The sequence below is a fragment of the Vicia villosa genome, linkage group LG7 (genome assembly GCF_029867415.1).
Source record: "Vicia villosa cultivar HV-30 ecotype Madison, WI linkage group LG7, Vvil1.0, whole genome shotgun sequence".
In the NCBI taxonomy this organism is placed as follows: domain Eukaryota; kingdom Viridiplantae; phylum Streptophyta; class Magnoliopsida; order Fabales; family Fabaceae; genus Vicia; species Vicia villosa.
The window spans coordinates 56,486,005-56,513,715 of NC_081186.1; the positions used below are offsets into that span (position 1 = coordinate 56,486,005).

The window sequence follows — 27,711 nt, forward strand, 5'->3', positions numbered from 1 at the left end:
AAGGTAATAGACATTATCTTCAATTGCTTGTTGTCCTTTTTGTTTTCATCATCTATTGGAAAACGATATTATTTATGAACACTTGGAAGACTAATTCTATTAGATCCAATATTTCTTCTACTCCTTTATATCTCTTTACTTTGTCAACTGTCGAACATAGTCTTTACTTACACATCATATGATTAAAACATAAAAATGAACAAAAAGAAACCAAGTTGACAATAAGAACAAACAAGTTCGGGAATAATGAATTAAAAATGCACACTGATAATTTCCTACTTACAGAAGTAACATGTACAAAACTAGCAACCAACTCTTGCTCCTATCGCTCCCAGAAGTTTAGCCTACAAATTGGTAGAAGACCCTGGCAACCTTATACATTTAGTTGATGATAGAATTTGTTGTGCTATGACAGACACAGTACGGTTGAGTAATAATTACATAATACACATTGAACGTAGTTATCAAATATGATATTCATGCACCAACCGGTAAGCCAGGTCTCTGGAGTCCTAGAGCCAAAACAATGCCTAAAATATATGCTACAACACAACCAACAAAACTCTGAAACCTAAAGGCACAACACGACCAACAATTGCTACAACAATGAACCTTTAGTCCAACTCTAACAACTTGAAGACCGGACATTGGAGGCATTTTAAACCCAATGAATGACAGATTTGTTATCAAGAGTTAAATAATCAAATAAGCCACTGAAGAAGATAAAACCCATGCTGCAATGGTTTGCATAGGTGTACTTTGCCATCGGAGATTTCCACCGGAAACCAGTTAGGAAGTCTTTTGTTCTCTTTATCCTCTTCCTGTTTCAGAAATTATTTATTAGGATGAAAATGTGTCCCCAAAAAATAATTAAACACAGTTGAGCACCACTCAATTTAAATAAAGCATGCATCATGTGCATTCAATTATGAAACTAGCACTTCAAAATCTAAGATACTACTTGTCTCCATCCAACAATATCAAAAGTTCTGAATAAAAATTCTTGAAAAAAGTGTTTTTTATATGAAAGATAATAATGATTAGGCTGTTGTGATGAAAGGCATAAAAAGGGCAGCAAAATGAGATAGTGCATAACAATCTTTACCTTAACTATGTTAAAATGATGGAGATGACAAGTTCAACCTCTTCTCGTAGTATATGGAGATGCAGAGCCAGAGGACTGGGAGAACGACCTCTGGACAAATTTGTGATCTAAGAGTTGTGCTGCAGTGGGACGGTCATCTGGATTAACTTTAAGACACTGCAGGATGAAATCACGTGCATCTCTTGAAAGAGAATCAGGCACTGGAGGTAGTTCACCTTTTCCAATTCTATACATTGCAGGGATCTGTCGTCAGAAGAGATTCATCAAAACTTTGAAGTCAAAACCAGCAGTAATGCAATGTTTTAATATAAATTTTATAGCAGGAAGGAATCAAATTATACCCACATAACCCTTTAAAACTGTCGTTATTAATAACTTTAGATATAACAAGTTTTGTTGAATAATAACTACATATTTCGTTAGTTGTTTATGTCAAATCTCATCAGATTTACACAACAAATTTATAACTCAATTATTTTTATTTTCATATATCTTGAGAAACCACATATAACATAAATCTCATGTATTTGATAATATGAATGACACTAAATTATTTCTGATTATGAAATTCTTATAAGATATGATTTCATTTATTGTAACTTTCACATGAATTATTTAAATAAAACTATTAAGTGAATAGTGGTCATAAAATCTTAATACACTGTAATTTGATAATTTATTTTATATACATAGGGGGGTATATCTAGTGAGAGGGCTAATTGTATGTAAGAGTGAGAGGAGTAAATTTAGACCATAGAATTATACATAAATGATAAAGATTGGAAAGTTCTGATGGTCATACGACCATCTAAAAGTGTTGCATGAATATTGTTTTAATCTTTATCTTCACCACCCATGGTTAGATCTCTGAATCAAGATTTACTCCTCACTCAAAAAATGGCACTCTCAAGAGGGAAAGGACTAATTTTATACAAGAAAAAGAGTAAATCTAAACCATGTAACCATGTGACATTGGCTAAGATTACAAATAATTCATAAGTTATTTAACAATTTTGAAAAGTCACGTAAGTGTAACTTCTCTCACTCTAGTACAAAACTGACAGTATCACTGGTGAAAGGACTGTTTTTATATAAGAATAGTAAATCTAAACCATGCAACCAGGTGCCAATGGCCACAATTAAAAGTTATTTATTAGTTATTTAACAACTTTCAAAAGTCGCATAAGTTTAAGTTTAATCTCATCTTAATGGTGTGGTAAAAAGAAGAAACATAGTTTGGATTATGAGCTTGAAATGCGAATATGATACATACAAATTCCATAGGATGGTAGGGAATATGCCCAGTTAACATCTCCAACACAGTGCATCCTAGACTCCATACATCAGCTGGAAGTCCATAACCTTTCACTTTTCCTTTTATAACCTGCATATTACCATAGTAAAGCTTAAAAATCACTGCTTATTAGAAAGAGAAAAGATAGATGAACTTTTGTATTTCAGTTACAACTCTTTGTTGTAGATCTGTAAAGTTAGTTACAAAAGATGCACAGCTTGCTTTATATAGAGTCAAGCAGTGACCTGCTGTAGCAGGTAGCCCTGATTACAATTGCCAGGTGTCAGTCTAAACTGACTGGCTTACTTTTACAATGCTATGCTACTGAATACTCTAATACCCCCCCCACAAACTCATGGGGAGCTAGCAACCCTGAGTTTGTGTCTAAATTCCAGAAATTTAGGAGAGGAGAGAGGTTTTGTAAGGACATCTGCAATTTGATCTACTCCTGGAATGTGAGCAACAGAGATCTTCTTGGCCAGCACCTTCTCTCTGACAAAGAAAAGGTCAATTTCCATGTGTTTGGTACGAGTGTGCATGATAGGATTGTGAGCCAGTAGAACAGCTGACTGATTATCACACAAGACAACAGGTTGTAGAGTGGAGATACCAAGCTCAGTGAACAAGGTTTGCAGCCATAGTAAATCAGCAGTAGCTTGGGCAAGGCTCCTGTACTCAGCTTCAGTGCTGGATCTAGCAACCACTGGCTGTTTCTTGGACCACCATGAGATCAAATTATTGCCAAAGTAAATAGCAGCACCTGAGGTGCTCCTTCTATCATCTGGATCTGAAGCCCAATCTGCATCACAAAAGACTCTAATGGAGGGCAGCTGAGTGGAAGGCAGAGCAGACAGTTGTAAACCAAAGTTGAGAGTACCCTTGAGATATCTGAGGATTCTTTTCACTGCAACCCAATGAGCCTCAAGTGGGTGAGCCATAAACTGGCAAACTTTGTTGACAGAATAGGCTATGTCAGGTCTGGTAATGGTGGCATATTGGAGGGCCCCTACAACAGACCTGTACATGAAGGGATCCTGAAGAGCAGAAGAACCAGCCTTAGTGAGCTTGCAAGAGGTTTGCATAGGAGAGTTGACAGGACTGCAATCAGTCATTTTGGTTCTGTGGAGCAAGTCCCTGATATATTTGGCCTGTGTGAGGAGCATGGAGCCATTAGAAGCATGTTTGACCTCTATGCCCAGAAAATAATCCAAGGCACCAAGATGTTTGAGAGAGAAGGAGGAATTGAGCTTGGTAATGACATCTTGAAGCAAATGTGAGTTGCTGCCAGTGATGATAATATCATCAACATATACCAAGAGATAAATGGTATCCTTGTGAGACTTAAAGACAAAGAGAGAAGGGTCACACTTGCTAGGTTTGAAGTGAAGCTGAAGCAAGGCTTGTTGCAATCTCTCAAACCATTGTCTAGGGGCCTGTTTGAGACCATAGAGGGCCTTGTGCAGCTTGCAAACTAGAGAGGAGTCAGACTGAACAAACCCAGAGGGCTGTTCCATGTAAACCTCTTCAGTAAGAAGACCATTCAGAAATGCATTGTTGACATCCAATTGCTGAATGGACCAATGCCTTGATAAAGCCACAGTGAGAATGAGTCTAATGGTGATGGGTTTGACCACAGGGGAGAATGTTTCATTGTAATCAAACCCCTGTTTCTGGTGAAACCCCTTGGCCACAAGTCGTGCCTTATACCTGTTAACTGTCCCATCAGGATTCTCCTTGATCCTGAACACCCATTTACACCCAATAGGCTGTCTGTTGGGAGGTAGAGGTACCAGGGACCAGGTCTTGTTTTTGCATAAGGCATCATATTCAGCCTGCATTGCACACCTCCACTTGTCATCAGCAAGGGCCTGTTTAACTGTTTTGGGCTCAGACTGTGTGAGCAACAGAGAAGGTTGAAGCCTTGGTTGAACAAAGCCTGATTTGGCTCTAGTAATCATCTGATGATGATTATTTGGCTTCTGCACAACAGGGACAGCATTGAGAGGGATAGAAGAAGAAGAATCAGCACCTGTAGACATAGAAGGAGAGGATGCTGAAGTAGCAGTAGGGGATGTAGAGGGTAGAGAATTGGACAGGTCATTAGAGGGTGACAGATTATTTGGAGGAGGAGGTGAGGGAGTGGATGTATCTGTGGAAGAAGAATTAGAGGATTTTGAGGAAGAGAAGGGTACAGCTGTAATGGGATTAGGCATGGGTAAGGGAGAGGCTGCACTAGGAGGCAGCAGATGGTGCAGAGATGAAATAGAGGAAGATTTAGGTGTAGATGATGTAGAAGTGGTGGAAGGGTTAGGGAAGAGTTCCAGAAAAGGAAACCTGGACTCATTAAACAGGACATCCTTGGAGATGTATAACTTTCCAGTGGGAGACAAGCATTTATACCCTTTGTGTGAAGCTGAATACCCCAAGAAAAGGCACTCATGAGACCTGAACTCCAGCTTGTGGGCATTGTATGGTCTGAGAAGAGGAAAGCAGGCACAACCAAACACCTTCAGAAACTTGTAATCAGGAGAGGACTTGAATAATAGTGTGTAAGGTACCTGAAACTTAACAGATGCAGATGGAAGTCTGTTAATGAGATAAACAGCAGTACAGAAGGCAAAGTCCCAGTAAGAAATAGGCAGAGAAGCATGACTCAGCAGAGTTAGACCCAAGTCAACAATATGTCTATGCTTCCTCTCCACCACTCCATTTTGATGGTGTGTATGAGGGCAAATAATTCTGTGTTGTATACCAAGTTCAGCAAGAAATTTGGAGAAAGGTCTGAATTCTCCACCCCAATCAGACTGAATAGCCTTGATGGGGAAGCCAAGCTGCAATTCAACAAGTGCCTTAAACTGTTTAAAGACACTAAGGGCTTCAGCTTTGGTCTTAAGCAGATAGAGCCAAGTAAACTTGGAAAAGGCATCTACAAATGAGATATAGTATTTGAACCCTTGAGTGGAAGATTGGGGTGAAGGACCCCAAAGATCACAATATAACAGTTCAAGAGGAGACTTATAGACAGTATGAGAAAGAGGAGAATGTAGTTTGTGAGCTTTGCCAACACAACAAGCAGTACAAAAGAAATCATGCATTTTATTATGAATAGGAATATTACAATTCTTCAATACAAGTTTAAGAGTATTGACATTGGGATGGCCTAATCTTAGGTGCCATATATTGGACAAAGAAGAAGATACAGCAGTAGCATTAATGCTAGGTACAACATTATTAGAACTGACTAAAGACTTAGCAGACTTGGAAACAGCAAGATGAGGAAATTCATATAAGCCATCTGAGCCAACTTTGCCAACTAGAAGAACATCATTGGACACCTGAGATTTGACAAGGCAAGAGTCAGCAGTAAAGAGAAAGTAAACATGATTATCTTTGCAGAATTGGCTAACACTTATTAAGTTTTTAGTAATTGAAGGCACATGTAAAAGATGATTGAGAGAAAGAGATGTGTGAGGTTGACAAGTAGAAGAAAAGGTACTAGAGCCAGTGGAGGAAATTGGCAGACCTTGACCATTTCCTACAAAGACCTGGTCATGTCCCTCACAAGGAGCTTGTTGCTGAATATTGGCAGCAGCATTTGTGACATGGAATGAGGCACCTGAGTCAGGATACCAGGTGGCAGCAGCTTGAACAGGAGCAGCTTGGACAGGTGCAGCATTGACAACAAAAGTGCTAGGAGTGTATGCATAAGCAGTTGGCCTGGCTTGAGCAGTAGCAGTAGGTCTTATCCACACATTAGCAGGACTTTGAGCATAGGCAACCTGAGGAGTGGACCATGGAGCTGAAGCATAAGGAGTGTTGGCATATGCACCTTGAGGCTGAAACTGTTGGTTGAACCTGTGCCAACAATTCAAGGCAGAATGTCCAACCTTAGAGCAAAGCTGACACTGAACACCAGAGATTCTGCCACCTCTACCTCTGCCACCTCTACCACCTCTATTAGACCTTCCTCCTCTGAAGGAAGCATAGTCAGGTTCAGTCGAAGATGTAGCAGGAGCAGCAGAAGGAATGTCAGGCTTGGACACATCAGGTGAAGTTGATGAAGTTTGAGTAGGAGCATGAGTGAGGTTCAGAGAGGCAATGTCTGGAGTAGTGTGCTTCTTGAACTTGTTCAATCTTAACTCATGAGCAATAAGCAGGATCTCAACTTCATCCAAATCCATATCTCCAAACTTACTTTCTACAACAGAAACAACAGAGGCATACTCACTTGGTAATCCTTCAAGAATGACGTCAATGTGATGCGTAACTGGAACAGGATCTCCAATCGAGGCTAGGGCATCAACGATCGTGCGAATCTTCAACAGATAATCAGAAATAGACTGTGAATCGAGCATCGCAGCACGTAGTTCCACACGGAGTTGGCGTGCACGCGCGCGAGTTTGCTTCTGAAAGTAATTGAACAAGCGATCCCAAAGTTGATGAGAATGAGTGCAACCGAGAACTCTGGACATGATGTCGCTTGATAACGTTGATTGAAGCCACGATAACAGCAACTGATCCTTCTGAAGCCACGACGCATACGCTGGATTGACGGAACCGGAGCGACGATCATCGTCGGAGAGAAACTTTGACGGAATCCGAGGACAGACGACGAGATCGGTGAGATTGTGCGCGTTGATGTACGGCTCCACTTGTTGGCGCCATAGATGAAAGTTCTTTTCATCAAGTTTGTAAGCGATCTTCAGTGCGAACTGAAGACGACGAGATTCATCCACCACCGCCGCCGGCGGCGGAGTAGAAGACGGTGTAACTTGAGCGGAAGACGGTGATCCTGACGGTGAGGCCATGGATCGAAAAGCTAAACTGATACCATATTAGAAAGAGAAAAGATAGATGAACTTTTGTATTTCAGTTACAACTCTTTGTTGTAGATCTGTAAAGTTAGTTACAAAAGATGCACAGCTTGCTTTATATAGAGTCAAGCAGTGACCTGCTGTAGCAGGTAGCCCTGATTACAATTGCCAGGTGTCAGTCTAAACTGACTGGCTTACTTTTACAATGCTATGCTACTGAATACTCTAATACTGCTTAACCTAATAAGAATCACTGCAAGCATTTGAACTAGTAGAAGAGCATAAACTCAATGTATATGTAACAAGGATGGATCCAACAACTTAACTGTTAAAGAAACTATTTAGCAGTTATAAACAATGTAACAAATATGTTGAACCAATAATTTTCTTTTGAAGAGAAGATTGAAGACAAACCTCTGGTGCCATCCAGAATGCTGTTCCCTGGCATGATTTAGCATCATTCGATTTAATTGCCTGAAAAACAATAGCCAGGGAATAAAATTAGTAAACAGAAACTATATTCTATGCAGTTGAAGGTAGTACAGACTCCATAACTAAAGTCAAACTTTGACAGAAACTGAAGCAGAGTAGAAAAGGTCACCTTTGCCAATCCAAAATCCGCAACCTTGACAGATCCATTTGCATCAACCAATATATTTGCACATTTAATATCCCTTTATGTAGGAGGGAAAATCGTTAGGCCATATTTACAAAGAATGCTTTGTGGCATTATATAACTATGCATTAACACAGAAATAAAATACGCTAAATAAATTGTGACACCATAAACAAAAAAGAAATAAAACTGCACCCCATTAGAATTTCTGACACTGAATCTTATGTGACATAGATGTTTATACAGTTTTCAAGTTCCAAGAACAAGTTGAAATGTTTCTTAAACTCTATCTAGAGCTTCAATACTAGATTGTTTCTAAGGCTAAATATCATCTTTGCATAGGGTTTCAGAAAAGGAGAAATAAGAAATTGATAGAAACAGTGATAGGAAATGAACACTTTGATTGAAAATACTCAGAAAAGGAGAACGAAGATTCCTCCAAGGGTTTTCCCCTACATCAGAGCCTTTGCTCAGTTCTCACGTCCAAATTACAGAATGTCTCCCATCTCTCTCTAGGTCCTTTTATTTTGAACATTTCTATCTAACTACTCATCCCTGTGATAGATTTGAACTGCAACAAACTATAGATGGATATCCGACTGTATTCTCTAATCTTACCCCATACCACACCCATTTATTGTTCTAGGTCCATCACAATAAGCCAAAAACAAACACTAGAATACTTATCATAGGTTATACAATTGAGAGAAAAAGACAATAATTGGATGAGAAATCCTTTTTGCCCTACAACGTTTTCCCTTTTTCCACTCCCCTTTCCTATATTGCCCAATATATATGTAAAATGCGCTCCGGACAATGAAAATGAAGGGAAATTCTAAATAACTAGTTAACAACAAGAAGAAAAAGAAACACTAATACTATTAAAGTCATTTTAAAACAATATATTGTAATTATGAGACAGCAAGTGGAAGTTTCTTTCATGCAAGGAAAGCAAGAACACCCAAATTCATCTCTACTCTATACCACAAAGAATAGAAAAATAAATTAATAACTTTTGGAATCACCTGTGAACAATATTGCGATCATGAAGATACTTTAAACCGCTCAGAATTTGTCTCGTATAAGCAGATACTTGGGAATCTCGAAGTTTATACCTCCGGTAGAGGCTTAAAAGGGAACCTTTGGTTACAAACTCGATAAAGATATATAGATTTGATTCATCCTGCAATAAACAAGCAGAATGTAAATTACAAACTACAGTTCAAGATAGTAATTATCGTGGTAATGAAAACCAGACCGGTAACCGGGCATGTGGCCTGTTAATACTGAATAATACATAAATAACGTACAAGCATTAATCTTTTTCTATGGTCTCTTCTAACCTAATGGGTCTGACGTATGGACTAAAGGTCTGAATACAAATTACAAATTACTACCAACAATTGTAAAAATAACTACAGTAAAAATAAACTATTTACAACTTGTCCAGTCCGTTTTGGCCCTAAAACCGCTATTGTATAAAACAGATACTAAACTTCAAAACCGGGTGGAGCAACTGTCTCTCTATTTTTCTAGCCTCCAACCCCTCGTTTTTGCTTTTTCTTATTGATTTTGTGTTTTCCATGACACAAAAAGCATAGGAGAGAAGGAATAGAATACAAAGGCTAAGGAAGAAGAGGAGTTAGACTGAGGTACAAAAGAAGAAAACGCAAAGCAAACGTTTCGTTAATGTTAACAAATAACTATTATAGTAATTTTTTTAACAAACGAGAATAGGACATTGATAGAGCTGTTCGTTTAACGAACAGGGAATATGAACAGCACCGAACATACTGCGCAGAGAATATGCTTAAAATCTAAAAGCAGCTTTAGTATCCTTTTCCTTACTAGTACTATTATAGTATATAAATTATCATTATTATTATCATATTTATCCTTGGAAGTTAGGCTATGTTTTTATTAATAGAAAATTAGTATTTTTATCATTTAAACAATAACTAAGTTAATTTGTACTAACTTTATAATATAATTAAATGCTAGGTTATGCCAAAATTGACCAAATATATCAACATATTATTTGAAATCTTATTAAAGGAAAGCATATAAATGAAAACGGTTGAACCCCGGTCCAACCAAGGTGAAACCTTTAAACCTTGAACCCGTGTCTACACCGGTTTGATGTCTGGCCCGGTTTTAATTACCTTGGTAGTTATTGGATGAAATGACAAGCTCACAATAATAAAATGACCAATAGAAGATAAACTAATCTATATCGGACAAAATCTGAAAACAGACAAAATACTGCAGCATAACTACAGAAAATAATTGAAGGAATTGCAGTGGTCAAATGTCTTGATATGAAACCTGAAATCTAACATTGATTTCTACTTTATATGCTAAAAGTTATATTGGAAACTAGTCCCTAGCTATGTAGTGTGTCAAGACAAGGTGAAGTTAGCAATACATCAAACTACACAGTATACATTTCTGGCTACAACTTTTCCACTACTTCTAGACATCAATAAAATATTTCGGATGAAAAAGGACCTATTACATTTAATATAAATTTGTAATGTGTTGTTCTGCACAATTAGTTCTTGATTATTTTCCTTTTATATTTAAAATTTATTTTGCCGAGAATTATATTTTCTTAATGTCTGTCATTTAGAATAGATACATTCCCTCTAATTCTAAGCAAGGTGAGATTTTCATTTCTTTAACATAAACTTATGTTAGAAACTAGAGTAGATGAAGATGAGATTTTCATTTCTTTAACAGATAACAGAATTCTGTTATTATGGAAAGTTAGTTACAAATGAGGTGGCACCTTGTTACTTATAGTGGTAACAAGGTGACCTGCTACTTGTAGGTAATATACTTCTAGACCTGACAGCTGCCAGTTACAACATACAAGAGTATTCACTACTCTAATAGAACAGATACATTCCCTGTAATTCTAAGCAAGCATCTATTAGATTGTAAATAGATTTGTCTATATAGTGTAAAATCAATCCTGTATTGTTTCATGTTCATATCTTTTCATCTCTATCAAGTTGATAGAAGGTATCAAGCTGTCATGAACCAACTATCCCAAAAGATTAAACCATTAGGCAAAGAATGATGCAGAGGCCCATAACAATGTTACAATATAACTTTTATCTTATATCTAAAAGAAAAGGGGCAACGGCAGTTGAAAATTTTCATGAACCAACTACTCCGTAAAGCCAAAGATGTTCAATGAAAGTGCATGAATAGCACTATACGCAACAGATTCTTTCACCATGGGCTCAAATGAAATTTAACATAAAAAGGAAAAAAGAAGACAAGAGATGGCAGGAAACGTACCGTTTCAGTGCCAATGTATCGAACTATATTCTCATGTTCAAACTGACTCAAAAGTGCAATTTCCTGAGAGTGAGGAAAAAGTAGAGTCAGAAAAAAATATAGTTAAAAAATAATAAGGAGAACGTAAATAGATAAAAATGGTTGATCAACTTTCAAGTATTGCACAAGGCAGCAAAGTATTTATAAGAAAACATTTATCTTCATAAGGATTTTGATTAATGGAAAATTGAAGTATAAAAAAATTATAAAGCAATAGAAAGAGTAAGCCTGTCTGACTGTCTTACGCGCTCCAGTTGAATGACACTTTGCTTTCCATGACTCCCTTGATCAAGCAGTGAAACTTGTTTGACAGCAAAAAAGAATCCATCTCTACAGTGGTAATCAGAAAATGAATAAAACTAGTAGTTAGCACTTTCCTAACAATTATAAACATCAAATATTGTAAATGGCAATTTATTTAGGGCTTTGCTCCTGAGCATTGTGGCAAAAGTGAGATACAAACTCAAAAAGGTGAAGCGTGTTGAATAGAAGATATTAGATGATAGTTTTATTAAGAACAACTTAATTTCACCATTAAACTAAGAAAAACAAAGGGATGCCAAAATGGAACCGTGATTTTCATATTGTGCCAAAATGAACAGCCTAGGGCAAAAAGGCACCATTCCAACATGTGCAACAAAGGGATGCCAGCATCGTACTATTTTTTGGTAGATTATTGTCCAAAAATAAAAAAGGGTTTACTATGTTTCAAAAAACAACTCTAATTACTCGAAACAACAGTATGCAACTGCAAAGGCTAATCCCTCGAGCCTTGTAGGACTATCATAATAGGCGGCAAACCCTCCTCCCTAAGAGATTTAGCACTGCTGCGTGCCCAGGGCTGGATTCGTACCCAGGATCTCTGGTTCAGCTAGAAGAGACCCCCGCCATCTCATCCAAGTGCTCTTGTGTGTACTATCCTCTTTTTAATTATACAGAGACACTAACATTAATTACAGACGTGGCCCCCAAGAACACTCTTCTACTTGGCAAGAGTTAATAAGTTCCCTAAGTTAGATCATTGATTATGAAATCCATAACTGAAAAGAAAGAAAAATAACAGCTTTCTAAATCACTAACGTATAAAAATTTATAAACACAACCCATCCCTTTAAATCTCTCAAATGTCAAGGGAGCCAAAAATTCATTCAGGATCTTCTTCCCCTACCCTTCCGAAAAGATAACTGAGCTATAAAATTTAAAACAATCTTTCCCTTAATTTCTCCCAACTAAACACTACCTAATGCAAACCCTTTTTATTTAATCTTCATATGTTTGGTTACGCAACAAAATTAGTGTAATCAAGTGTGCCAGTGTGACTATGATAAAAGCTATCCTTTGGAGATTGAACAAAATCACGATACCCCTATTATCTCCTCAAACTAACCATGATTCCAAATAATTATTTTATACTTAAATGAAGTGACAGAAGTTAACTAACATGCTAATAATAGAAACAAGAAAGGGCAGAAGTGAAGAGGATGAAAGCAGAACAGCTCTTACTCAGAAATTCCTTCATATACAGATCCAAATGAACCACGTCCCAAAAGCTCACCCTTTTGCCAGCTACCAGGAGTGATAACAGGTTTCAATCTCACATTAGGAGAAATACTATTGGACCTGGGCTCTGTTGTAGTGCTAGATGAATCATCTTCTTGTGAAGTAGTGAAGGTAGTGAAGGAACACGACCTCGAAAACTCACCAATAATCTCAGCACTTTCCTCCTCATCTGTCTTCAATATTCCACCACCCACTTCCCCTTCTTCTTCTTCTTCTACATCTTTCTTCTCTTCCTCTTCTCTCTCTTTTCCTTTTCCTTCCCCTTCAGGAGCAAATTCCCTCAGAAGATCCCACGTGGAACACGTGTTATCCAAAATAGAAACCCTAACTCCTGGTGGCGGCTTAAGCATCGGAGGTCTACATCCTTTAATACCTCCACCGCCAGTATTCAAACAACCGCTCGTCTCATCAACATCCCTAATCGGAACCCTATTTTCACCGCCGGTATAACAACCGGTGCTAACCTCATCAAAACCCCTAATCGGAACCCTATCTTTTCCACCACCATCACCTATGTTACAACAACCGCTAGTCTCAGCAGGAGAATCTCTAACTGAAACCGGAACCCTATCATCAATCTCTGCTACTACAATTTCATCCTCCACCTTGGCTTCATCGAATTCCGAAATATTCAACCTCGGTAAAACATCAGACGCCGATCGAACCTTCATCGCCTCCCAAGCCGCCGCCGGAATCGAGAAATCCTCCGGTCCGTTAAGCCCGAGGCTCCGACAAATAATATCGAACTCACCATCAACTCCTTCAACTCGAAAGCTAGTTCGATCGTAGAAATCCATGGATCGAGTGTAGAGAATCGACGACGACGGAGAGGATTCCGGCGACGTCGGTTGAGCGTCGTAGCTGAAGTTCTTCGCCGCATTACGCCGTTCTAATTTAGGTTGTTGTTTCCTTGGAGTCTTCTTCTTCGAGTTCATATCCGTTGGTTGCTTTCTATAAGCGAAAATTCGAGATAAGTGATTCATTCGTAGCGGAAAAGTCCATTTAAAAACGGCACCGTGCGTTTGAAAAAAAGCGCTTTTAAATTGGATAAAAAACAGAAGAGAAAATGAGAGCAAGACTGCGCAAGAGATGATGGTAAACGAAGTTGCAAAAGGAAACGGAAAAATCTTCACCAAAAAAAAAAAAAAAAGCCAGAAAACGCGGTGCCACGTTGACAACCAACAAAGAATCGGATTGGATTGCTCGTGTGGAATTTTGTATTTTTTCTTACTTTAAATTTTCTATGTCCACGCGCATTAACATAGTACTTTTAGATTAATAATTGCATTACTATGTTACACTTTAATTTTATATATTTAATTTAGGGTCACTTTTGGCATCAAGTCTTTGGTAAATGATAGTTGCGGGGATCAAAGTGTAGTTCTCTCTATCAAATCTTTGGTCAATCACAATTAGATCAATTAACGATTGATTATTTATTTTATATATTTTTATAAGGAAACAAAACTTACTTTTGATGCACTGATAAAACTTTATGTTATGTGTACTAATTAAATAAAATGATAATATATAATTGTAGAAATGTTAAAAGGATGATAAATTTATCTTTTTCATAACAAATTTATTTATAAATTTTTCTATCATAATTGTTTCATGTTCTTTTATCAAAAATAAATATTTATAATATTTTTTAGTATAAATAATAACATTTTATTATTAAAAAAACACTAATATTTTTTGATAAATTAATGTTTTTATATAATTTATTATATCATAGTTAATATATTATTAAAATTTTTAAAAAAAAATAATAACAACAACCACGTAAGTTTTGATTACTAAAAGAAAATTTAAATTTAAAAAATTAAATGTTTGAACATTAAAGTAAAATTTTGAATACCAATTTCAGAATACAAAACATATAAATTTAATATGTATAATGCATAATGCATTTATAAATATAAAAACAAATAATGAATAAAAAGTTATAAATATCGATTAAAAAGGCATGTATAGATTAAAAAATAAAAAATAAGATGCTAGGTTAAATTAATTCTAAAATAAAAAAATATATGAAAATTTCATAATTTGTTTTTTATTTTCATTTACACAAATAATTGAATAAATAGTTAAATTTATTAATTTCATAAAATTATTTATAACTTATACTCGTTTATAAAAACAATTGTAGTTTATTCAGTTTATAAAATTAAGGGTTAAATATGTTTTTGGTCCCTATAAATATCTTAATTTTGTCTCTTAGTCCCTATAAAAAATATATTGACTTCTAGTCCCTATAAAATTACTTATGCGAGCACATAAGTAATTTTATAGGGACTAAAAGTCAATATATTTTTTATAGGGACTAAAAGCCATTTTAGATAATTTTATAGGGACTAAAAGCATATTTAACCCTAAAATTAACTATATTAATAAATTTTATTTTTATCATTATTTTTTATAATTATCATTTATCATTAAAATTTCATGACTACCATTTAACATATTTTTATCATCATTACAATTATGAAGTTAATTTGAAAAGATTCGGTAAAGTTTTAGTTATTTCATAACTATACAAAAATTACAAAATCTCAATTGATTTTGTTTTATTTTGTTAACCTTTCTATAAAAATCTAAATAATTTCAAAATATATTTTATCTCAAATAAGGATCAAAATAAAATTATTTTATAATTTTTATTCTTATATTTTTATAATGATAAATTAAATATTTAACCTTAGAATAAAAAAAGTTATAACTTAGAGTAAGAAGAGTAATCGTAATTTTTCTAGATACTTTAATATTCTTTAAAATATGTGATTTTTGTTAATATTTCATAAAAATATATTATTTTTAATATTTTTTAGTAACAAGATGTTATTTAAACTATAATAGTACTTACTCTCAATTTTAAACAAATCATAGTTTTATTAATAAAATAAAATAATATTATTCTTATTAATAATTCTTAGAAAATTTAATTTTTTTAATAATTATTAATAAGAAACTCATTTTTTAAATAAAATTGGTTTAAAAATGATAGTAAGCATTATTACATAAGTTAAAAAGACGATTTTTAATTATTCGTATGTTTTCAAAATTTTGCAAGTATGTTTTCAAAATTTTGCAAGTACACTTCTCTCCTGACATGTGGCCTACTTTAATAAAAAAATTAACAAATAAAATAAATCAATTATTAAAATTTATATAGGAAAAGAGAAAAAACAAAAATCTTTTTGTTTTAAGAATATCGAATAATTATAAGTAGATAAAAATAAAAGAGTTTAAAGATAGTGCATTGTCAGTATAAAACAGTTTACACATACAACCAATCAAAATATTTTAATTTGTCATGTAATTTTAGTTTTTTAAAATTAAATATAGGATTTATTTTGATGCATGTCCCTAATTGGTTAACAGTGTAGATATTAATTTAAAATAAAATAATAATTTAAAATTATTTATTAGTGTAGATATTAGTAGGTAAATAAAAACTCAAATCTAAGAATATTGAAAAATCAATTACAATATTAAATGATAAGTTGATTTTTTTTTTATATACAACTTAATACATATTTATTAATTTTTTATAAAAATTCAAAAATTTAAGTATAAATTTACTAATTCAAACAAATTAAGACTCAACTTTGATATTAAAATAAAATTAAGAAATAAATAATAATTATGAGGAATTATTTAGTTTTCAATTTAGTAATAATTTCATTCAATAATAAAATTTTAGAAAGTCAACCTTAAATGATAATTTGACTATTATTATTGTAATTACTATCATTTAACTATCTTTAATATTTAAGAAAATTAAAAATTTGAAAGATTTGCATTCTTAGGGGTAGTTTTTGGTCATTTTTTTTTTTGCTAGAAATCACCCTTCAACACGGTTTTCTTTTTCTTTTATTTAAATAAGTGGTTATCCATACAGATTTGCTTCTTGTTTTGTGTGTTTTTAAGTTTTCACAGTCTTGTACGGTATTTGTTGGTTTTCCCGTTTTAGTACGGTGCTTGTTGGTTTTCCCGTCTTAGTACGGTGTTTGTTGGTTCAAATTGACACATTCATTTCAAATCATTACAGATCTGAGTAAGACTTCGGCGTCAATGTTGCAGATCCAGAAGTATGAATATTCTGATGACTTTTATTTTGTCATATTTGTAGGCACTTTCATGTTGTCGTTGTATGCTATTAACCTAGATGCTGCGAGATTGTTTGTAGATTCACCTTTTTCAGTTTTTAGCGATCATGAATTTGTAATGATCGATGTATTTTTCAATTTGAATTAATGAATATCTTTTTATTCAAAAAAAGTGTTATATAATTAATAAAGGAAAAATTGAGTTTTAATAATTATAATAGATTTGCATTTTTTTCTAAAAATGTTATATAATTAATAAAGAAAAAATTAAAGTTAGAGAAAACAAATAATTTTGGGAAAAGAGTTTTAACATTCAAAAATAAGGATTTTAAAAAAAAATTGATTAAAATAAAATAAGTATTATATAGATGTGCTAATATAAATATCAATCCAGCGATGAGATCTAATTATAAACATTTGATATTATAATAAAATTAAATAATTTTCTTATATAAATTATTATGAGTACTAATTTCAATACACATTATATATTAATGTGTGATACTCCTACATTTTATTAATATAGAATATTTACTTTAATACAATTAAATAAAATTATGTGTAAATCAAAATATACTATGACACGTTGTCTTTAACTCACTTTAATGTCAGGAAGAAATTGTATTCAACAAAAATTCAATTATAATGAATCCAAATATAAATATAAATCTTTCTTAAATTGATTAAAAAACAAAATAAAAGGCATTATTTTTAGCTTTATTGAGTAAATAATTTTGGAGAAATATTATAAAATTTCTATTTTTGGCCAATTTAAAAAATATATAAATATTTTTTTAATCATATACATAACTAAAATATCAAAGATCTGCAACATCTTTGTAAGAAGTATCAAACTCTATACAGCACCATCATATATGTCTGTCTATGATCCACCTCCAAAAATCAAGATAAGCGTGAAGATTGCACTATATGTTCTTCAAGCGTTGAAACTGTTAGACGATAAGATGGATCTAGAGGGGGTGAATAGATCCCCGGTTTTCAAATTTAACAACTTTGATTTTAAAAACTTAAGTGCACTGGAATGAAAAATATCGTCTAGAACGACATTAGTTATTGGAAGTCGGATATACGTAAATCAATGAAAAAGCAATGAAGTTGAATTTAGCGATTGACGAAATTATCAACTAGTTACACAACACAATAGTCGTTATTACTCACAATTAACCGTTTGTTAGAAATAGCGGCAATGGTTTGTGTTTGGTATTTTGTCAAACACTTGGTGAGCGAATTGTCACCAACTTTCAACACTACACAAATACGCAAATATTGTCACGCACAAAATGAAAGTAAACTGCGATAACAAAAAAGAACGAGAGATTTGGTTAGACAGTTCCCCTTGTCGTCCTCGCATAGGTTACGTCTGTCCCTAATTCCAAATAGAATTAGGATAAATTGTATAGACTGCAAATTGTTCACAAGAGAAGAAGTTACCAATCACCAACTACAATTATGCACTAAAATTGAGATTAAAATATTCTTTCCCCTTGATTCGATTAGAACCAAGTGATTGTCGACAATCTTGACGAATCTCGACCCCGATCCTTCCTTCCCTATCCTCCGGTTGTTGCTAGCTTGTTGAGCGAATCACCGATCCCTCAAACCCTTAAGCACGGCTGAATATTTGTGAAGTGAAGCAATCGTCAAAAACTCCCAAATCACACTTGATCTTGGAGGACAAAACCCTAAGGTTTTATTCAAGAAAAACCCACAAACTCTCAACTCGAACAAGAACCGAATCTACCATCGAACCTTATCAACGCACGTTCCTCACCTTGATTGATAAAGATTGTTATGTGTGATTATCAATCGATGAGTGAAAGGTTGAAGATGATGAGAGCTTTGTGTCTATTTTCACTTTTCTTGTTAGTTTCAAATGAAATGATCAAGGAATCTTTTATATGTCACCACACACCAAGGCAAAATGAAATCAGCAAAAAACAACATTTCTCAGCGACAGGTCGACCTGAGCAACTGAGAGGGTCGACCTGAGCAAAGTCTGGACATCAACAAAATAGAGAAAAAGCTTCAATGCGTCGACTCAAAGAAAGTGTGCGTCGACCTAAGGCTTTCATGAGTCGACCACATGGTCGACCTGAGGCTTCCCTAAAATATCATGCGTCGACCTGAATAGAGCCATGCGTCGACGCATACTGCCCTAACATACAAATCAGAGTGAGTCGACTTAAGGGTCGACCTAAGCTGACCCGAGGCTCACACAAATTTTCATGTGTCGACCTGAAGTCTTCATGAGTCAGGCTAAACCTTCCAAATTGCCAAAATGCCAAGTTCTGAACATTGTGAGTCGACCTAGGATGTGTGTGAGTCGACCTATACATGTCTTATCACCAAAATTGTCATTTTTTGTGTTTCTTCTTGTTTCCTTCTTTGACATGTTGATTGGAGGTATATCCATACTTGAGTGACATGTTTTGACATCGTGAAAACTCATCTTTTCCCTCACAGAAACCTTGATAAGTTACAGACGATTGCACTATATGTACTTCAGGCATCGAAACCCTGATAAGTTAAAGACGGTTGCACTATATGTACTTCAGGCGTCGAAACCCTGATAAATTAAAGACGATATAGGAAATCCCTGATAAATTAAAGACGATATAGGAAAATAAAATGTTATGAACTCCAATTTAGACTGAAGTTATGTAAACTAACCCAGACATACAAATTTCATATCCGAAGTTATGTAAACTAACCCAGACATACAAATTTCATATTTATATGTAATTTCTAATCTATTCAAATTCAACACCACTGGTTTCTTCAAGACATCATATATTTTGATTGATGTTATTAACTAAAACAGCCTACAGTTATTTCTAATAGTTTGTAATAGGAGTTGAAACCATTGGAAAGCCAATGAAATGTTAATTTTGAATTGACAACTCTGAAATTGATTTTAACATAAATTAATTGAAACAGAATTTCATAACTGATCAACCTGAAATTGATACTCAAACAGACTTCCTCCTGAAATTAATCCACGAAAAGACTTTCTCCTTCACTCTCCAGTACGCCTTCCGTGTCCTCAGAAACAGGGAGTTCCTCAATGGAGCAAGAGGCGAACACGATCAGAGTTAACACTCTTGCTTCTTGGAAAACCTTGTTTGTAAGACCCTCTAGTAATTTTGAAAACATAGCCTCTGAATTCATATAAGTAGCACAATCATATAAACAATAAATAAAGGATAATAACAATAATCAATACAAATTTCATCAAATTCCTAAATTTATTTCAGGATTACTCAACCATACCTCTCCCAAAGCATCACCATTAACCTCTTGAGAGATCCTCTCCCAAAAAGCACTATTGCAATTCACAATATAATTTTGTTAATAGAAGAACAAATCATGTGAATTGAAGAAACGTAAAATTGAAAATAGGTGAAGAGATTACAGCTTCATGTCATCATCAATTTCCAGCTTCTTCTGGCATCCAGTGATGGGACTCACAACATTGAACAGCAGAAAAACGATTTGAAAATGGTTCAGTGGCAAGAGCAATAAATCAAAGTAGTGAGTAAAATTTAGGGTTTGAGAGAAGAACCTTCATGTTGAAGTGTGGATTTGGATCTCACAGTATATTCACAGAGCTTCAAAGCCTAAAACGAAACAACATAATAGCAAAAAATACAAATTTGTAAAACCCTTCAACGCAAGAGTCACGCAACAGAAGAGATAGAAGAGGGAACAAATTCGGCGGTGGTGGAAACAGACTCAGCAACGACGGTGGTCGGATTTTAACATTATGACGGTGGTTGGATTCACACGAACCGCAAGTTAAGATTGAAACCAAAAACCATGGAATTACAAAAAACTTGCAACAACAAAAAGATGGAATGGTCCAAAAAAATCTTACATCTTGAAGAACTGATATGAAGAAATGAAATGGAGAAATAGATAAGATGAAGCGTGAAAATGACATATGGTTTAGTAGATATAATCAAATAAGGGTTTAGAAAACTGAAAGGCTGAGAATTTATTGCATTGTTTCGGTAGTAGAGATTTTGCTTTTCAAAGAATCCTATTGTAATGTATCGTTTCAATTTCGGTTGCCATATAAATGTAGTTTATGCCTCTTTCAATTAACCATCTTTTAATTAATAAGTGGAATAAAAAAATATAAAATGCAATAAATATTTGGGCGATGTCACATCACCTGTAATAAATGTCAAATCAATCCTATTTAGTTATTTTGTCAAAAATCTTTTTTACCAATGGAATAAAAAAAAATTTAGTTGTTTAATCAGAGGGCTTATCATGTAAATTTCAGGTACTTTACTTTTTTATATATTATGATAGATAGATAGATTTTTAAATATTTTAACAAATACATAAATAATTTTGATTTAAATGGATGACTCTATGTATAAAAATATTATATCATAAATTTAGAAAATATCTTACCCCACCTCTTGGATCTCTCACTCACCATGCGAGTTGTCGAAATTGTCCATCTGCTTTCGTAGATATACCTCCGGAAGCACTTTTTTTTATAAAAAAATTGGTTTTTTCCGTAGGTGCATCTTCGGAAGCGTTAAAACATAGTAAAACTTGGGAAAATCCTAAATTAATTAAATTCGTGAAATCTTCCGTAGCTCCATCTACGAAAGGTCTTGAAAATAGAGTGTTCCGTAGATGTACCTACGAAACATTATGTTATATTTTCAAATCAACTACATTTCACTCCTAAACTCCATTTTTTTAACAAAAATAGAACATGAAATTATAGTAAATCAAATTAATTGGAAAACCTCAATTGCACAATTTTGATTTACTATAGTTTGATGTTCCATTTTTGTTATAAAAATTGAGTTTTTGAGTGAAATGTAGTTGATTTAAAATATAAGAGAATATTCCGTATGCATATCTACGGAAACACTCATAGATGCGGCTACGGAAAAATCAATTTTTTTAAAAAAAAAGTGCTTCTGGAGGTACATCTACAGAAGTAGGGGGCATAAATAGAATTTCGTCAGATGGCTAAGAGATTTAAAGGGTGCATTAAGATATTTTCTAAATAAACTATGCTAATTTAATATTTTTTAGGTTGATTCAGCTTTCATGTCTCAACTTAATTCAGTAAAAAAGAAATATCTCTAAACATATTAATTGTTGCATTGTGTTTTTTTAATGGAAGAAAGTGAAGGTTTTATTTGAGAGTTTGAATGAAAGAGAAAAATAGGTTTTAAAAAATTATTTTAAAAAAAAATAATGAAAATTTTCTAATATTTTTCGGGAAAAAATATTTTATAGGAAATAATAAAATAGTATTTATTATTAACATATTTTTAATTTTTAAAATACTATAACAACAAAAATTATATTTGAACAATTTGTCTAACATCTTAAAAATCCTTCAAATCCCTTAGACAAGACTTTACTTAAAGTCTCTTGGTTCAAACTTCAGTCGCACCACTCGGTCTAAACGTTAAGTTAAATCCCGCCAGAGAAAACTCTAAGTATTTTAGGCGGGACATTTAGGATAAGCCCGTTTGATGGGAATCCTAGTCCCTAATGCGGGATTATGTGTTAAGCCTTGACTGATGACACTCCAAGTCCCTCAGGCGCAACGTTAGTCCCTTGGGCTCGACTTCTTTCAAGCCCTCAAACAAGACTTTGCATAAAGTTTCTTGGGCCAGACTTCGATCACACCCCTCGGACTAAACTTTTAAGTTAAATCCCTGTTGTACCCCAATTTTTGACCCTATGATCCCACCTCATTCAAAAATTTGCCTTTGCATCATTTTTTTTTGGAGTAAAATAGGAAATTTATTACCAAAAAAACCGTTTATACACGCCGATCAACAATGATCCAGGCTGCCAAACAAACCAACACAAACAAGATGGACAATAAACACAGATCAACTAATAGCCATGGTTTCCAAGCTCACATGGTTCTGCAAAACTTTTTTAGAGCAAGCTCTAAGCCCTATTGTGTGCTTGATCTTCATAATAATGTCCCCAGCAAATTGACTTTGGCCAAAGATCTTCTCGTTGCGAAGATTCCACAACTGGTATATAACTTCAGCAATAGCCAACTTAAGCAGGCATCGTCTCCATCCTTTTCTAGCCGTTTCTATAGAAAGCCACTGTTTCTCCTCCTCCCAGCATTTACATATTTTATTATAGCCAATCCATTCCATGATTTGCATCCAAACATGACTAGTATACATGCAAAGAAAGAACAGATGCTCGATACTTTCAGTTTGATCACAAAAACTGCATATGCCATCTGTTTGAATATTGATTTTCCTCAATCTATCTTTGGTTGGGAGCCGGTTCAGAATAGCCAACCAAAGAGTGAAACATGCCCTTGGTCTTGCATAGTTTTGAAACAGGATCTTCCTCCAACTCTGATTTGTAGAGATTCCCCTCAGCTCTTTATACATGGCATTGGTATTAAATTGGTTCTGTTGAATACTATCTTTCCAATACTCACTATGGATAGTAAGCTCTCTATTCTTTACTATACTCTTGAGCATCCAAGAGCTAGTTATCTTAGGCTCCCATTGCATTATGCTATCACCCTTGAGGTAGTAAGCTCCCATCCATCGAATCCACAACTTATCTGATTTCATATGGAGATTCCAAAGCAACTTCAGGATTGTAGCTTTGTTCCAATCACTAAGAGTAGTCATATTTAATCCACCTGCATTATTGGGAAGACAGATTTTATCCCAAGCCACAAGGGCTTTTCTTCCCACAGCTTTGCCATACCAGAGAAAGTTTTTGCATATCACTTCAATTCTCTGAATAACTTTCTTGGGGAGGGGGAAAGCTTGCATCCAGTACCCTGCTATGGACATCAAAGTGCTCTTGACAAGCTGCTTCCTACCTGCATAGCTAAGCAGACTAGCTGACCAGTGTTGAATTTTCTCAAGCATTCTATCAATAATAGGCTGACATTGATTGATAGTGAGCTTTCTAGTGGATAAAGGGACCCCCAAGTATTTGAATGGTAGTTTACCAACACCAAAATTGATTGCAGTAGCAATGTCATGCTGCATCTGATCATTCAGCCCACCAAAGTATATTTTACATTTTGTTGGATTTGCCCTTAAACCAGTAGCTTCAGAGAATTGATGGAACTTATCCATCATATGCCTAATAGAATTCACATCACCTCTTGCAAATAATAACAAGTCATCTGCAAAGCATATACTAGTAATTCCTAGTCTAGCACATCTTGGATGGAATTTAAAACCAGCATCCTATTTGAGAGTACCAAGATGCCTATGTAAATATTCCATGACTAGAGTAAAAAGAAGAGGTGAGATTGGGTCACCTTGTCTCAACCCTCTTTTTGCTTGGAGAATCTTGCTCATTTGCCCATTTACTAAGTATCTGTATGAGACTCCTCTAACCATGATCATGATCCACCTAACAAACTGATTTGGGAAATTCATTTCCTTCATTATTTGCTCCAGAGAATCCCACTCCACAGTATCATAAGCTTTTTGTAAGTCAGTTTGAATAGTATGCCTGGGTGATAGATGTTTCCCATTGTACCCTCTTAGTAATTCAAAAGCCAGTATGATGTTATCATGAGTTGTTTTACCAGGAAGGAAAGCAGTCTGGCTATCATCAACAACTGAGTTAATCACTTTGTTTAATCTTTTTGTGAGGACTTTGGAGATAATTTTGTACAAGGTGGTACAGCATGCTATAGGCCTCATATCTTTCATGGATTTAGCCTCTTTAGTCTTGGGGATCAGAGTCACAAGGGCACAATTCAGAGCCCTGTACATCCTGTTATTCACAAAGAAGTCTTGCACTACCTTCATAACATCACTTTTAATAACTGTCCAGCTGGCCTTATAAAACTTAGCATTATAGACATCCACCCCTAGTGCTTTAGAGTCCCCCATACTTCTGATGGCCTGCCAAATTTCAGCTTCAGTCACAGGGCCAATAAGACTATCCTGTTGCTCTCTACTTAATTGAGCACCTCCTCTCAAGCTACAAATATCCACCTGGTTTCTTTGTATAGCAGTTTGACCAATCAGCTTTGAATAGAAAGATATCACCTCCATCTTAATGTCTTTCTGGTCAGTTAGCCTATTACCTTAATCATCTTCTAGTTCCTTGATCTGGATTTTCTTGTTTTTAGATTTAAGATTTGCATAAAAATATGCATTATTTCCATCACCCAGTTTAACCCAATCACACTTGACCTTCTGTTGCAAAATCTTCTCTTCTAGTTCAGAACTCTTCAGCACTTCATCAGTCCAGTACTTAATAGTTTGGCACAGGGTTTGATTCATCTGATCAGAAGCTAGCAGTGTTTGGGCTTTATCCAGTTGCTCTCTACTCATTTTCAGATTTCTGATCCCCTCAGTCATTTTCCAGGTCAATCCTTTCATGCTATACTGTAACTTATGTAGGTTCTTCCAAAATTGCTCCAGTGGATTGCCTAAATCAAGATGAATCCAGTTTGCCCTTAAAACTTGAAGGAAATTAGCATGGCCAGCTATACAATTAAGGAATTTAAATCTATGCTTGATTTTCTCTACTGTTTGAAGACTATCCAATTTGATTCTCAAAGGGGCATGGTCAGAGATATTAGGATTGAGCACCCCAACCATACTATTAGGGAACATTCTGTACCAGTCAGCATTAACAAGAGCCCTATCAATTCTAGAACTAATAGGGTTAGCAAGCTGCTTGTTTGACCAAGTGAACCAAGCTCTTATAGTTTCATGTTCTGAAAGATTACTATTAGCCAACATATCCTCCATATCAATATACTCAGCCAGATGTACATCATTACCACCAATTCTATCATCTACTTTCAGAATGTTGTTAAAGTCACCTACAACCATCCAAGGGCCCTGAATATGAACACTGATTCTAATGAGGTCCTGCCATAGGTTCCTCCTATTATTAAGCTGATTGTGAGCATACACTATGGTGAGGTGATGAGATAGATTGCCAGCCTTAGTATATACAGCACTGTGTACTAATTGATCAGTTTTCTCACTAGGGATTATACTCCAAATGTTAGGATCCCATGCTAGCCAGATCCTCCCATTCATATGATGATCATAGTTATCAATGAAATCCCAGTTAAACCCCAGTCTCTTCCTAATAGTTTCACTATTATTAGCATTGACCCTAGTTTCAAGCAATGCTAGACAACTAACCTGTAGTTTCTTGAGGTGGACTCCAACCTCCAGGCATCTAGCAGTTTTATTGAGTCCTCTCACGTTCCAGCAAATCATGTAACACCCTCAATCTGAGAGCTCTCTCCTACCAGAAGTCCATCAAATCCATTTCTGATTTCAACACTTACTTCTGCAGGTTCCTTTCCTTTCCTACCTTTGCTCTGGATAGTTGTCCATGGTCCTTCTACAACCTTCACTTGGTCTGCAGGTTTGCTCACTTCATCTGAACTTTTAGTTTCCTCTGGTGGCTTCTTCTGCTCCCATACACGTTGTGGCTCTTTCTTTTTCTTAACTCCATCCTCCTTTTGTTTACACTCATGTCCAACTTTGTTACAACTTTTGCAAAATGGTGGTCTCCATTCATACTCCACCTGTTGGATCATTTTCTCACCTTGTGGATTCCTGATCGTGATATGTTGTCGTAGTTCCTGTGTAACATCCACTTCAATGAGAACGCGTGCATATGACACCCTAAGCTTCTTTGCTGTACACTCATCCGTCATGATTGGCTTTCCTATGGCACTAGCAATTTTGCCAATGCTCTGATCCCCCCAACAATACAATGGCAATTGAGGGAACATCACCCAAATAGGTAACACCCTCAATACATCTTCCTGCAGTGTGAACTTCGGGTTCCATTCATGGAGCAAAATAGGTTTCTTGAAGATAGAATACGGCCCTCTCATTAATACAGCATCCCTATCAGCTTTATCCTTGAAGCAAATAATGAAGTATCCCACTTCATTATAATACAGATCTGGTAGTGTCACGAAGTTCCATGTTGTAGTCATGAATTTCTTGACTGCATTCATCAAAAGCTCATTTCCAATAGCATACATAATCAGGGCATTTTTCCAGAATTCCATCTCTGATGCTACATCATTTTCCTCAAGTTGAACTTCAATATCTCCGTTTATTATGAGTGGCGCCGTGTATGAGAGTTCACTCCCGTTCGAAGGGAGTCTATTTCCTTTAATCACATCCACCCACAGCTTTGGAGTCTGGTCAGCATCTTTCTCAATCTCCTCGTGTTTGCCCTCAATGTTCGGTACCTCCTTTATCGTTTCCATTGTTTTCACCCCATTTCCAGATTTGCTCGTAGTTCCTATAGTTCCATGTCCATTGGGATTGGAGTTGACGAGAAAACTCTCACACTCGTTGGTGGAGTCATCGCCGCCTTTTTCTCCGGCCGGCCACGCCCCATGTCCAATCCAAAGGATAGTCCCAAACCTAAATCCCCTCTGCCGTGGTCCCTAACCCTAAGGTTAGGAATTTAAACCAACACCAACGGTTCGCCGTGTCTGCTTCTACCCTTTACCTTCTGTACGCTCGTCGCCGGAAAAATTCAAACGTCGGAAATCGCCAATCGTCAATCGGAAATCGCCAGAGCCCTTACTTCCTATTTCAAACATTTAATATATATATATATATATATATATATATATATATATATATATATATATTCTTTTCTTTTTTAAAGTAAAAATAATTGAAAATAGCGTTTTATTGCATTTCATGCATTTTCAGCGCCTCAGGCGTCTTTTTGAATCATTCAACTGTCTTAAAAATAAAAGTTTAGTTCTATAGGCAGACCGGTAAAAATGATTCGACACAAGACGTAAAATTGACAAGCAAAATTTTTCGAGTTCTGATCTTTAAATG

At 35.1% G+C, this 27,711-nt stretch overlaps 2 protein-coding genes across 2 annotated transcripts; both read right to left on the reverse strand.

Moving 5' to 3' along the window:
- Positions 1 to 179: 179 nt before the first annotated feature.
- LOC131620605 (mitogen-activated protein kinase kinase kinase 1-like) lies at positions 180 to 13,871 on the reverse strand. Its single transcript, XM_058891734.1, has 9 exons — positions 12,678 to 13,871; positions 11,420 to 11,504; positions 11,136 to 11,198; positions 8,855 to 9,012; positions 7,815 to 7,887; positions 7,628 to 7,687; positions 2,379 to 2,489; positions 1,106 to 1,348; positions 180 to 821 (listed from the first exon to the last, which is right to left on the reverse strand). Exons 1-8 carry the CDS (start codon positions 13,715 to 13,717, stop codon positions 1,139 to 1,141), a joined length of 1,800 nt encoding a protein of 599 aa, XP_058747717.1. The 5' UTR covers positions 13,718 to 13,871; the 3' UTR covers positions 180 to 821; positions 1,106 to 1,138.
- An 11,080-nt stretch (positions 13,872 to 24,951) lies between these two features.
- On the reverse strand, positions 24,952 to 26,106 carry LOC131619107 (uncharacterized). Its single transcript, XM_058890247.1, has one exon. It carries the CDS (start codon positions 26,104 to 26,106, stop codon positions 24,952 to 24,954), a length of 1,155 nt encoding a protein of 384 aa, XP_058746230.1.
- Positions 26,107 to 27,711: the final 1,605 nt, after the last annotated feature.

Excerpts from the sequence above, each read along its gene's own strand:
- LOC131620605 (XM_058891734.1), bottom strand. The coding sequence starts at position 13,717 with ATGAATCACTTATCTCGAATTTTCGCTTATAGAAAGCAACCAACGGAT. Across the intron at positions 7,688-7,814 it reads CGGATTTTGGATTGGCAAAG|GCAATTAAATCGAATGATGC; the intron begins GTGACCTTTTCT and ends ATTGTTTTTCAG. Across the intron at positions 1,349-2,378 it reads CCTACCATCCTATGGAATTT|ATCCCTGCAATGTATAGAAT; the intron begins GTATGTATCATA and ends TTCTGACGACAG.
- LOC131619107 (XM_058890247.1), bottom strand. The coding sequence starts at position 26,106 with ATGATTTGCTGGAACGTGAGAGGACTCAATAAAACTGCTAGATGCCTG.